Source organism: Vanessa tameamea, chromosome 4 (genome assembly GCF_037043105.1).
Source record: "Vanessa tameamea isolate UH-Manoa-2023 chromosome 4, ilVanTame1 primary haplotype, whole genome shotgun sequence".
Classification (NCBI taxonomy): domain Eukaryota; kingdom Metazoa; phylum Arthropoda; class Insecta; order Lepidoptera; family Nymphalidae; genus Vanessa; species Vanessa tameamea.
Window position 1 is genome coordinate 9833411 of NC_087312.1, and position 14299 is coordinate 9847709.

At 35.1% G+C, this 14299-nt stretch overlaps 1 protein-coding gene across 1 annotated transcript in view; it reads right to left on the bottom strand.

The window, feature by feature from the left end:
* Nucleotides 1–14299, bottom strand: part of LOC113395246 (dynein axonemal heavy chain 7) — a 34436-nt gene that overhangs the window by 4259 nt on the left and 15878 nt on the right. Inside the window, 26 exon segments of the mRNA XM_064220712.1 lie at nucleotides 2107–2244; nucleotides 2317–2468; nucleotides 2789–3026; nucleotides 4101–4267; nucleotides 4664–4820; nucleotides 5611–5852; nucleotides 6007–6136; nucleotides 6207–6359; nucleotides 6428–6573; nucleotides 6658–6724; nucleotides 7645–7786; nucleotides 8299–8462; nucleotides 8584–8762; nucleotides 8842–8983; nucleotides 9192–9465; nucleotides 9537–9670; nucleotides 10081–10234; nucleotides 10720–10877; nucleotides 11095–11165; nucleotides 11278–11473; nucleotides 11799–11944; nucleotides 12245–12470; nucleotides 12836–13018; nucleotides 13364–13589; nucleotides 13697–13926; nucleotides 14018–14206. Coding sequence (XP_064076782.1) covers nucleotides 2107–2244; nucleotides 2317–2468; nucleotides 2789–3026; nucleotides 4101–4267; nucleotides 4664–4820; nucleotides 5611–5852; nucleotides 6007–6136; nucleotides 6207–6359; nucleotides 6428–6573; nucleotides 6658–6724; nucleotides 7645–7786; nucleotides 8299–8462; nucleotides 8584–8762; nucleotides 8842–8983; nucleotides 9192–9465; nucleotides 9537–9670; nucleotides 10081–10234; nucleotides 10720–10877; nucleotides 11095–11165; nucleotides 11278–11473; nucleotides 11799–11944; nucleotides 12245–12470; nucleotides 12836–13018; nucleotides 13364–13589; nucleotides 13697–13926; nucleotides 14018–14206 — 4404 coding nt within the window.

Here is a 14299-nt window from a genome sequence, read left to right on the forward strand (position 1 = left end):
AAAAAACAAAATAACGCGTTAAAATACCACCACGAATAGATCCTTAGGATCTATTCGTGGTGGTATCGATATTCTAACAAAATATTAAATTTTGTTTTATCTCATTATTTAAAAGAAAATAAGAGTACAAAAATTTAAATCAATATGGATTGAAGAGAAAAACCGTATTTCGAAACCCAAATGCAAAAATTAATCATTAATTGCGTCTATCGGAACGCAAATGAATTTGGTTACAGAGCACTTAACAAAAAAGGTTACATGGAATTCAATAACGGTCGCGCTTTGTTTAAAATTGTATTACATTATAGCATTTTAATGAATCAGTAGACATATTCGATTTACATTTATAAATGTACGATTTTATAAATACATCGCTTCTATTGAATTTTCTGTACACCTCTCACTCATCAAAGAAGAGAAATCAACTTAATTAAAGAAAACATATTTTACTTGTCATCACGCATATCTCAATTTATAACATATTATTTATAGTGTATTTCTATCTATCTTTTACAAATTTTTATGTATACAAAATCTTTGATTAGCTATCTTTATTGTAGTATGATTATTTTTAAGTTTTTTTTTTTTGATAAACAATATATTTTGCACTAGATTTCGCCGGCGGCTTCGCTCTCGTTTTAGGGATGGTTGTCAGGCATTACGTATAAAAAGTAGCCAATGTCCTTGAATTTCAAATTTTCTCCATGAAAAAATCATACTTGATATATCGGTATATTTTGGACAATTTACAATAACATCTTTATAAATATGTTATGTGTCATTCTGATGTCTAAGCTATATCATTGTAAAGTATAATTTAAATCCATTCGGTAGTTTTTGCGCGAAAGAGTAACTAAGCCAAATCCATACATACAAATATCGATACCACCACGAATAGATCCTTAGGATCTATTCGTGGTGGTATCGATATTCTAACAAAATATTAAATTTTGTTTTATCTCATTATTTAAAAGAAAATAAGAGTACAAAAATTTAAATCAATATGGATTGAAGAGAAAAACCGTATTTCGAAACCCAAATGCAAAAATTAATCATTAATTGCGTCTATCGGAACGCAAATGAATTTGGTTACAGAGCACTTAACAAAAAAGGTTACATGGAATTCAATAACGGTCGCGCTTTGTTTAAAATTGTATTACATTATAGCATTTTAATGAATCAGTAGACATATTCGATTTACATTTATAAATGTACGATTTTATAAATACATCGCTTCTATTGAATTTTCTGTACACCTCTCACTCATCAAAGAAGAGAAATCAACTTAATTAAAGAAAACATATTTTACTTGTCATCACGCATATCTCAATTTATAACATATTATTTATAGTGTATTTCTATCTATCTTTTACAAATTTTTATGTATACAAAATCTTTGATTAGCTATCTTTATTGTAGTATGATTATTTTTAAGTTTTTTTTTTTTGATAAACAATATATTTTGCACTAGATTTCGCCGGCGGCTTCGCTCTCGTTTTAGGGATGGTTGTCAGGCATTACGTATAAAAAGTAGCCAATGTCCTTGAATTTCAAATTTTCTCCATGAAAAAATCATACTTGATATATCGGTATATTTTGGACAATTTACAATAACATCTTTATAAATATGTTATGTGTCATTCTGATGTCTAAGCTATATCATTGTAAAGTATAATTTAAATCCATTCGGTAGTTTTTGCGCGAAAGAGTAACTAAGCCAAATCCATACATACAAATTTTCGCCTTTAGAATATTAGTGAGGATTAAGCCATATATAACGTAATTTTAAATTAACTTTAATTTGCCTAACGCTGTCGGCAATTGTATTGTCGAACCACGCCCCATCGTATATTTATCAATATGTGATATGTTCACACAACCAACAACATGATTGTTATTTACGATACATTTTGAGAGCAATATCAGATTTATAGAAGATTTTTATTATTAAGTCGTGGATGCTTATCCTGATACAGAAAAAAAAACCTGTAGAATATAATGAATGAATGCTTATTCCTAACATAAGCACTTGAGCGTACAAATACTTTATTGAAATGCAGATAATCAAATCGTAGGGTTAAATAGCGAAGTATGCAAAGAACTTACCTCATAATGGAAGGCGAGCTGGTCGATGGGTATGCGGTACTTGCGCGCGTAGCTCTGCTGCGCTGCCGTGAGGAACGCTTGGGGAAAGTAGAAGCCCGACAGCCAGAACACCACCGGCGGCCCGTACTGATGCCAGGTCTGCCAGATTTATGAGTATTTATTAGTTTGCGTTTTAGGTAGTAGTAGTTTTCCATTACAACATTCATCTACCTGCAAAAACTCAAGCCTGGCCAGTAAGTCACTAAAGTATGCGCCAAGAGGTTTGAGCGAGGGGTAGCTCTTGCCGGCCCACAGCGCGGGGATGCGGCCGCGGACCATGCTCGTCAGCACTTCCTCTGTTACATCCGTAAGGACGCTTACGCCTGACAAAATATTAACAACAGGTTAAGTAATCAAAAGTATTTCATTAAAAGAAATTTTGGATTCATATTGTATTTCTCGCGCGACGGTAACGGTATCTTGTCCGCGCTAAAATATTTGTAACTGGCCGGTACGGGCTTGTGTAAACTTTTCTGGTTCGCGTACCGCCAAACAATAGGTGTTGCAGTAGCAGTATTTGTATTGCTGTACTTCGGTTTATGCACCCTGCATGAGCCAGTTTGAGCTGAAGACATCATAGTTTAGTTTCGGGTAGTCGGAGGTGCATTTTGTTAATGTATAAGAGTTGGTGATAACTCATTACCTTGGACAGCTCCAATCACAGCCCTGGAGCTCGATCGCACAACACTGACGAGTCGCTCGTACCTCGCCGCCTCCTGTATGACGACGATGGACATGGGCGTCATGTCCGCGGGCTTGATATCGCCCTCGTGGGACGGACCCGTTAGGATCTTGTTCGGTAGTCGCGCTAAGATATCATCAGCTATTGCCATGGCTTGTTGTTCTGGTGTAGCTCCACCACCGCCAGCGGCCATTGTATCCTAATACACAAATAATACTGTAAAACTTCTAAAAACCGTTTTCAAGTGTTTGATTAAATTATTTTAGTAATCTTTTATTAAAATTACAATTTAATAGGATTTTTATTAGGAAATACATGTTTTAAACTTTTGAAAAATATATAATGTGTGAAATAATTTATCTCTGATGAGAAATACCGGTTAACATCTATGTTACAGATCTGCTTCCAGAACATATTAGAAATTAATTGGTTTGTGAATTTATTGTTAAGAATTTACTGTTATTTTAATTGCAATCGTTTTGCATCCGAAGCGGAACGGAATTATACGGAGTCATTGTGTTGTTATCTACAAGACGACTACGAAGTCTTGTTGATTATAATTTTATGTCAAATAATTTAATTTGTAAAAAGATTGTCGTTATTTAAGAAAGCTGTATCTTTCAAGTAATACTTACGAATAACTCTTAACAATTAAATTAGCTTAAATAATGTTTCAAATAGTTTTCGCTCGTTGTTAATTTGATATAACAAACACATAAACATGTTCTATGAATATATTTACTTACCAAATATTGTTTCAGTCGGTCCTTTGGGCACAATGAAAAACAGTATGATTAATTACTTTTGCAGAATAGAAAAGATTTCATTAAAATTATTCATTAAAATTTGCTTACCGTGCGATCCTTGAGTAGAAGATGAATGAATGGAACAGAACAAAATATGATAGATTAGCTACATTTAAAAACATCTAAACTAAATTACAAAAATTACCTACGACTGATTAACTATTGTACAATGAAACCCAACAACAAATCGTATCGGCTACTTTATAAATAAACTATTGGAAAGTAGAAAATATGAATAAAAAGGTTATTTCTTTTTTACCTGATCACGAGAGCCGCATTATATATTCCATTATTACAATACTAGTTGTATGACAAGCCTTTGGCATAAGTATTTTCATGGCAGCGTTGTATGCGCTGAGTTTTTGTAGATGAGAAATTTTATTGGAAAGTCATCCTTACTACTAAGATGAAGTACTATTTCATTATACTATTAATATTAATGAATACAGATCAAGTGTGTTTATTACCTGTGTGAGCAACGCTGTGGTCAGTAGGTCCTCGGCTTCTCGGAAGTGCTTCGTGATGTCAGCGTTAGAGTGGAAGCCGAACACGCTGGGCGGAGCAGCCACAGGAAGAGAACGAGCGAACGAAATGAAGTCGGAATGCTCGCGGAGTGATGGTATGTAGTATGTACCTAGGTCAAGAGCGTTGAGCTGATTGCGTGATGGATAAATTGTCATCTATGTGTGAGAAGAAGTAAGAAACTAGCTCATGCCAGCCGTCTCATTTCAAAACAACTGGAATCTGCCTAGTAGATTTTTCATTATGTTCAAAGAAACAAACATATTTTACAGTTTCATAATAGGAAGTATAAAAAATATATTTATTTAATTAATGGCAAAACCTTTCTAACAGGAAAATACTGTAAAAACAAAACAAAGAGGATTTCTACATCGCGATGGGTTTTATCGTAAACTTTGTTATTATATTAACATTTCTGAAGGAATAGCGCTCACAGATAGTTTTTATTCTATAATTTTCTAATACCTATGTAGGGTCATGGTGCAGACTCAGTTTTAGACACAATTACCTGTGGATTCAAGCGGGTACTTGTCTTCGTCGATGGCCCGCGGGTTGTAAAACTTGTATAAGATGGTGTTCAGACAGCGCCGGTCCCAGTCGTCCGTCACGCGCCCGCCGTAGTTGCACTCACCGGTCAGATAGCGCAGCGCCACGAACTGCACGTCCTACGAGACATACGTTTACTATACAGTTATTTTGTGTTTAAAACTACTTAGTTAAAAAGTAACCATTAACATTAGAAATGTCTTTTTTCAGAAAATTACTATATATAGGAATATAAGTAATATTTTTGCCCTTCACTTAAACGTAATTTGTCTCAGGAGTGAGTTCCTCAAATGTCCAGAGGGTCAGAATCGATACTCCGACTTTTACATCAGTAGGCGGCCCGTATACTGTTAACCTATTGTCTTAAGTTATCATTAAATCCTTATATTTTTTTTTCTTCTATGAGTAAAACACAAGCCCTAGGTGTAAGACTTAAAAAAGTGTAAGACCACACGGTAACCTTAATTTATTCACGCGTGTTCGTCAAGCGTAAGGCTTTATATTTAAATAATGACAAGTCGTACACAATCTTTATACTAATTTAACTATAAATCACTACAAGACATTGCTGTCAATTTTAATTACACACATAAAAATAAGATAGCATTATTTTTAATTCCGTCAAAATAGCGTAAAACTAAATCCGATTCGCATTGAGATTGTGAAAATTTTAGGATTCACCAATTACGCGCATCGTACGGGTCCAAAACACACGCTATTGCTGCTATACATCGTTTTGAAAACATCCTCGCAAAATTAAAGTATCGTAAATTTTCTTTAGTTGACAGGATAAACTATATTTCTAATTTATTGTGTATAATGTTTGAGTATGAGATTATGCAATAAAATAAAATATCGAATGAAAGTTACTCTACTTTCCAATGCGTTCTCACCGATTACAATACTTACTTCATACTCGTTGAGGAACATATAAAGTTGTGTCACACTGATTCGGAGGTCGGTTTCATTGAACTCGTATCTGATGTTCCAGCCGAGTGGGCCAAACTGGCGACGTTCCTGGACTACAGCGTGGAAGAAACACAGCGCGAATAGAAGTTTCTTGAATATCTCCGATTGCTTGTTACCCTCGAACCATTCTTGATCGTTGATCGGGTCACTTTGATACGAACGTGCAATATTGGCTCGCAAACCTATTCAACAAGTAATTGATGTACAGTTATAAAATAGTTATGGACTTAGTTAATAGCTCTTGTTTCACCTATGATAGAATACTTTTTTAAAATATTTGATTTTTATCAGTTCGAATATTAATATTTCCATTATAATTTATTTTAGTCAGTTTACCTTGAGGTGGTTCATTAGTCATCTTTACGCCATTTTGAAGAACATAAACAGGGAAATGATCCGCTGGGTAGGATGTTAGCCACAGCCTGAAGTCCGGGTGTGTTGAATCTGGCGTCAGACCCTCACAAATCTGAATCGAGAAAATATAAGTTTTAAAAACGATTAGAATTTGATACTATATAGAGCGAATTATATGGTACCTTTTCCAGCATTGGCATCCAGCTTTTAGCTAAGTGACAGTTTTGCAACACAACCCAAGTGCCACTACGGACTCCTTCTTCGATCAATTTCACTGCTATTGGACCTTGGCCTTGTCCAAGTGACAGTGAGAATAAACGTGAGGATCCGAAGCCCTATAATTTATAAAGATCATGACTACCTGAACCAGAACAGTAACACATAAAAGTGATATATTACTCACCTGATCGTCAGCAAACTTGAGTAATGTGCCCATGGGGTCCGAGCCGGGTGTGAGAACAAACAAAAGTGGAATACAACAATGAGAATCCGCGTAAGATGAAGCCAAATCAAACAAAGGCGGCTCCACAAACTGACGACCCATTTGCGCTGAAATTATAATGATATTGAGTACGTGTACTGCAATATTAACATATCTTAAAAATATATCGATGTACGTCAAATAAAACTAACCTTCCACAAAGTTTTGTACAGCAGGTACCATCATATCCAAACGCATACAACGCAGCACCATCATTTTCTTAAACCAAAATTAAATAATCAATTACAAAACGCAGGCAAGTGAAACACGACAACAAAGTAGACACAAGGAAGAAATAATAAGAACTCAAGAAGCATATTATAATCCTGAAATATTCTCTAAATTGATTCTGATTGGAAATAAAAACATACATGTCAAACAAATACTAGAAAGATACACAATAGTCAAAGGCAACACGTCTGTGGAGATTAGAAGTATTGCAAGCAAAAATAACGCATATTATTCGTATGGTACTCGTAGTTGAATCTACGATGACACGCCTCTTTATTTCCTGATCACTACAGTAGTGTGGAATGTTATCAGTTAGAATGTGAGTTTATATCTATGTAGCAAACCCGCACACTGAGTTAATATCGTAGGTAAATTACATACGAGATTCATAGTCAACTGTAAATATGCTTTTCTACATATTCCCGATTTCTGATATACGATGTTATTTATTCAGTGTGCAATTTTCTGTATTAATCTTTTCTAATAATATTTATTTAAAACAAAATTATTTTTATTTATAATTTAAATTTGCGAAGACACAGCACAGAATAAATTTATTATGATGATGGCACCGCATTTCAGCACATCCATCCATTAGAATGGAGACTGTCTATCCTAAAAATATTTTATTATAAGGAAAGCAAATACCTGAGAACGAAGATAAAAAAATATATTATAAAAATAACATATTTATTGAAAAAAATATCTATTATGTTTGCATCATACTAAATTTATATTTGTCTGTTGATCAATATAAAAGCAAATAAATTTCAAAAATATATACCGGTCGCACTACCGAAACAAAAAATAGTGGGGAGTGATGTCGTGAATAAAACTGTTTGTAACATATATGTATATTGTAAGTATTTTGTAGGTTTCATTATTATCAACAAAACGTAACAAGTCACCTCAAACATATCAAGATTCTTATCCCAAGGCGCCGGCAAGGGTTGATTTTGAGGATCGATTGTATCACAATACGCTTCCCATTGATTCAGATGCTCAGTGAAATGGTCCACTATACCATGGAATGTATTAATTTCGTTAAGCCTGAAATCAGACTCCAATCATATAGTGCTAACCTAACCTAACATCATAGATTTGAAATATTTTAGTGACCAAAATAAATGACTAAGCGAGCCCGAAGTTAGGTCATGCACATAGCTCGCAACTATTTCAAATCAAATTTATCTAAATACAGTGTGAACCAAAATGTGGTAATAACCAAAAAAATTTTTTATTTTTTCTATTGTTACTACTATAAAAATGTGACTGCAATAAACAAAGAGTCTCCAGATTTAGGAACTACGGTGTTAGATCCCTTGTGGCTGTAGTTAGACTGGCTCACTCATGCTTTAAACCGGAACACAGCAATAGTAAGTATTATTACTATTTGGTGGCAGAATATATAATATGGTACCTACCCGTAGCTTTGGGGGCTTTGTGCGAGCCCGCCAAGTAATTCTCGAAAACTGAATGTTCTTGTTATTTAATGACTATTTAATATATAATTTCTATTTAATAAGCTGCATGAGCTACTTCACCAACAAAATATTTCTAACCCATTAAATTCTGCCCAGGCCTGTGGGCTGAGGAACGTTACTGGATTGGGAGGTACGTGGCGCGGCTGAGCTCCTGCCAGCAAGAACATTACGTTTGATTGAAGGAGCTTTTCCTCTGCCACCATAATCGTCACAGTGAGGAGCAGCGAAAACACCAGTTTATCCTAAATTTTATTAAAAAAATATATTTAGTCCACTTAAATATTGCTATGAGATTAAAACGTCTTTTTTCATTTTTGCGTTGAAAAACAATATCAAATCAAATTAAGTTAACAACTCATGTACTTTTTCAAAAAGACTCCTGCAGATGTTTGCATACAAGGAGTACGTAAAGTGCGCGCGAAGGATGGCAAGTCTTTCGGGAATCTCTTCCACCTTTTCGGTGTTGTCGATAGACGCCGTAAACAGTCCTTCAAACCATCCCAGAGAGTACTGGTACATGGGGTCGATATTCGCAAGCGAAGCTTTAACAACAGAAAATACATGTAAGTATATCATTTTATTGTAACTTAATATAAAAGTAAATAAATAGTTAGGCAATACCGATTAAGAAAAATAAGTTTGTTGAATGAACTGCAATCGGAATGTAATCGTTTCTGGCTTCATCGATAGCCTTCTCAGTAACCATAGCTACCTCTTGTTTCTCTTTAATCTCATTAGCCATATCTTTAGCTGAATTTAAAATCTGGAATATCATAATTTAATAAAAGTTATTTATGCGAAATAAGCTTAATAAGTGAAAGTTGGAAAAACTTTAATTTTATCAACTAATAGTCATTATATACCAGTCAATCTTTATACTAAAGATTCATGAAGGCACACTATGTTTAAATATACATTCTCATAGAACACATTTTAAAGTTCAGAAATTAAAAGAATAATATAATAATTACCTGAACTGCTTCTTCATCTTCTAATAAATGTTCTGAGGTAGAGAGCACATTAAGAATTTTCTTTTCTATATCCTGAAGCAGACGGCGATGCTCAGCGCCTTGGGTTGTGAGGTCCGCCTTAGCTTGCTGTAAGTCCGGTCTCTCTCGGGCCACCACTCTTGCTAGAAGCTGCGCTTCTAAGCCATCTTTCGCCAACATAAAATTGACCAACGTTACACGAACACCAACTTCCGGCAAATAGTGTGGGTTGGCCAATTTTGTACTTATGTAGAGTCTGTGCATTTAAAAATATAATTAGAAGAAATATATAATATTATTTACTATTTATATGATAGTTCGACATACTTAAAATCTTTGCTATATTCGACAATTGTATCTCCAATTTTGATACATAATGCTCCGCCTTGTCTGAACGTCTGTTGCTGCAGCAATGGCTCCAACATCGGATCTAATTCTTCTAGAACGTTTTCCAGTAAAACCTTAGATAAAAACGAAAAAGAAGCTTCGTGATACTTGTTAGTGTAATGTACAAGTTGTTAAATTAAAAATAAAATGGTTCAGCTAAGGCTCAATTGGCACCCCAGCCAATGTTATCAACGTCGATAAAACAATAGCAATTCACAATACAGAAAAAATAATATATTGAACACGTATTAACTTTTAAAATTTAACTTATAATTATATTTATTGTGCTTCCCACTAACTTTCCAAGTAGGCAAAAGCTATCGCCAAATTTCAGTGGTAACGCAAAGCTTTTTATTGAAATATAAAGAAAAGTAAGCCTATTTTATAAAAGTGTGAAATACTATTTTTATTATTGTAAAATATCTGCTAAATCGTGAAAAAGGGAAATAGAATATTGGAAATGGAAATAAATCATCATTATAACCGGTTGTCCAAATTGCACGGCGTTTTCCAAAATGCGACTCAGGTCGGCCTGGGTCATGCGCACCACGCTCAGGTTATTAGGTTTTTCCATGTTTTTAATCCAGCGATTAGCTTGTCCCTGTGGATCTATCATAAGTGGCCAACGACGTGCAGTCCTAAAATAAAAATAAAATATTATCCTTATAGTAAAAAAAAATAAAATTAAGCACAGGTTATTTTTTATGTAATATGTTGGCGGACGGGCAAATGGTCCATGTGATGGTAGGTGCTCACCACCGACCCATGAGTGTTACTCATTCCTTACCTCGCACCAATGCGCTACCAACCTTGGGAGCTTAAATGTAATGTCCCTTGTACTTGTTATTACACTGGCCCACTCCCCCTCCAAACCGGAACGCAACCGTTTTTGGTACCCAGACGGGATTGCAAAGCCCTACCACCAAGTATAAACGTAAATAAGTTAATTTATATTATGTCGCTCGGGTTTAGTTATTTTAACAAATTACTTGTAAAAATTCTAATGTTTTGATTTTAGTTTGTACTTCATACGGAAATTTTATATTTTGAATTCAATAACATGGAAACCTGAAAAAATTTAAATGAAATAATATGTGAAGTTATGAAAGATCAAAATACACACATGATAATGATCGCACTCTCAATGCTGAAGTCGTCTGCGGGCAGCCCGTCAATATTCCACTGCTGGATGGTGACGGGCTCTCCCAGCGATTTGATCAGGCTGTAGTTCAGAGTGCACACTATGCCACACTCGTGACACTCGTGTGCCCACTTCTTTACCTATTTTAGTTTTTGTATTTAGAATTATTGATTATGAATACACGTGATATTGTTGTAAAAATATTGTGATATCGCAGAAGGTATGCCAGTTTTGTTAAAAACATCCCGGAGGGAGTCTCGAGCTCTGAGGACTGACAACTATTACTAGCAGATCGCTCTAATTGTAGCAGATATCCTTAACCTGAGATTGTAATAATTTAAAGTTTTTCTAGCTCACTTGTTCATTTCTAAAGGCAGCAGTGAATGGTCCTAGATACGCTATAATTCCAGCAGCAATCAATATATCACCTGAGAATAAAATATTATCATAAAAAAATGACCTATCGAAGATTTCGCTTTGTGATTTTATAAATTATTTGCAATATATTTTATTTTTTTAACTTCATAGGAATTTAATCACCGGTGAGCGAGTTGTATGTTTCTCGTAGAGTCTTAGCGATGATCGTCCAACGCGTCTTTTCTCCTCCCAGACCAGAAATGAGCATCTCCGCTCTCTTCAGTTTATTGCTACAGTCCATCACTTCGTTGTCGAGAAGTCTTTGTTGACGATTCTGTTCAGATAGTGCTTCCTCCAGCTTCGCTAGCTTGTCTTGTACCTTTGATAAAATGTTATAATATCTTTTTTATTGTGCAAATAATATATTTAAAGTATATGTACGTACAGTTGGAATCTGTAAATGTAAGTAATAGCACATTTACTTCACATCGGATTAACTTTGGTTCTTTACCATAAATATTTCATTATTTTATAAAATTATTTATATTTTTTAAATTCCTAATTGTTATAGATGCTAAACATATGAAATTATTTCAAATGTGCAAAATTAATAGTACACGTATAGATTGTACAGGAGCGGTTTTTGTTTTCGATTGTCAATAGTATTTTCATAGTATCTATAAGGCAGATAAAATGTAATTTACTTCTTTGAGCTGCGCCTGCTTGACGGCGAGTGCGGCCATGGCCTTGTCGTACACGGCCTGCGCGGCCGCAAGGCGCTGCTTTTTTGGCGCCACCACCTTCGCCACCTTATCGTACTTCGTCATCGCTATTACCCACTTACACATACCTAAACAAATAGATCACAATATAATATACTAGATCCAAGCAGCTGCTTCGTCCGCGTGTGGGAAGAGTGGAGAGGCGATATTGAGATTGTTTTGCGGGTTTTAGAGGTAAAAGTAACCTATGTGCTATTTCAGACTAACAGAAAGAGGTAAGTCTGAAAAATATATTCTTCTTTACAACCAGTAAACACAGAAAACTTAACATAGAAATAAATCGAATTACCCTGCATTAATATTGGAATATGCAAGTCAGCTTCTTATTATTGACACTTAATTAAGGTAATAAGCGGGTCCTTTAATACCTTCAGCTGCAACTGACACGGCTCTAATCTTCTCCGGCACAAAGCCGTCGTCTTGCATAACAGTGGTCATGAGTTTCTTCATAACAGGCGGAGGAATGTTGTCTTTGTCGTAGTTCTGCAGCGATTCCAGGAACTTTATATCATTCAGTAACTTCTTCGAAGGACCCCAGTAATCCTCTATTGTACCAACTCCGGATGGATTTGGAACTTTGTCTGCTTTTACTTCCTAAATATTAAACACGAAGTAGTATATACTACATATAATAACATTATTATAGTATGCTATTAATTTTAGTTATAGAATAAAAAGTGTCAGTAACGTGTTAATTACGCCTGTTTTCTTACTGACAAAAATAACTAACATATATACAATTTTCTGCGCATCTTGACATTTAGACTGATTACTCAAAATAAATAAATCTGAAATGTATCTAATAGCAACAAAAACTACTTACCGGATCATCCTTTGAATGCATTGAAAATAGAAAAAATATAATAGCAAGTTTATATTTAAAAGTAAATGTAACTCAACATTTGCTCAGTGGATCAAAATAATTAATGATAACTTAAACGAATTTTTAATAAACATACTTTTAAAATGCAAATGGCTTCCATGACTAGCTTAATGCCTCGGGGTGGACTCTTCATAGTCTTAATGAAGGTAATGTCTTGCGGGGTTAGAGTGTCGAGAGCTGCTAGAGCAGCGTTGAGGATAGGCATCGCCTCGGCGAGATCAGCGTCGCACTCGTCTTTGATCCCTTGAGCTTCTTTTGCCTAAAATAACGTATGGTACATGTAGTACATGGTGTACAGGGAATACGAGTGATGAAAGTAAATAGCTAAATTATTAAGAAGTTAATCATTATTTCAAAACAATACGCGTTTCTTATTTTATTCTCTGCGTACAGTTACTTATGCTGCATACCGTTGTAGACTACCGGTCTAGAGCGAGAAATGAAAAATGAGTAAGTATAAGATTGGATAAAAATTATTAATTTGAGGAGACATTCCAGTAATAAATCTGAATTGATGTTTGTTATAGTAGACAGGAATTTTTAAGATAATCGATTTGTAATAGCTGAGAATTATTTGATTGACATATTGTTTAAAGCTTTATACCTGCTCTTCAGCCGCCGCTTGATCAGCTAACACTTCAGCTTCTACTAACGCGACTCCTTCCTTTTCCTTCTCCACTTTAGCTGTAGTCTCCGCCACCGCAGCAGCGCCTGCAGCCAGTTTTGGTTGTAAGACTTCCAGAGCTTCTTGCAGTGCTGCTACTGATTTAGCAGCTATGGCAAGCTGATCGAGTCCAGTTATGTATCGTTTTTCACTTGTTAACAACTCTCTGTAAAATTTATTGAACTATTTATCAAAATTGGGAAGTATGTAATTAAATAGTCTGAAGAAGCTACAATTACAATGGAACAAGTTTAAAAATTTAAGGGAACTTACGTTCGTTTCTTTCCTAACAATGCTTTAAACATATTGATTAATTCTAGATAAGCAGTCGGCGTGACGTAATTATATCGTTTTAAACGCAACAGGAACTGTTTGGTTAGTTCTTGAGTGTCCGTATGAAACAATTGACAGAGCTTAATGGCTGTGTCTCGTTCAAGATCTGTTAGCTCAACATCTTTTAAAAAGCGAGTAGCGACTGCGAGCAATGCATCTGGAGGCCATTCCTGTAGAATAATACATTAATGTTTTCTAGTAATTCTAGAAATTTTTATTATAAAATATGTTAGTTTTGATCTATGAAAATTTGGCTTATACCTGGAACCAGTCAATGGTACAGCAGTTGACAAGCGATGGAAACTTCCGTATGCGCGTGCGTAGCGATGTTCCGGCCGGTGACATCGCCAGCACGATGTGGAGCTGGTCGCGTACGATTGAGACGAAGTACGCATAAAGAGCAGTTGGACTGCCGTCCGTTTGAAGCGATTTGTCACGTTGACGATCTATCTGATCATATCAAAAGTGCGGCACTTGATTTTGAGTGTCAAAAGTGTTAAATAATAAAATGCTACTGCAATAAATGTGCGAGGTAATTTAACG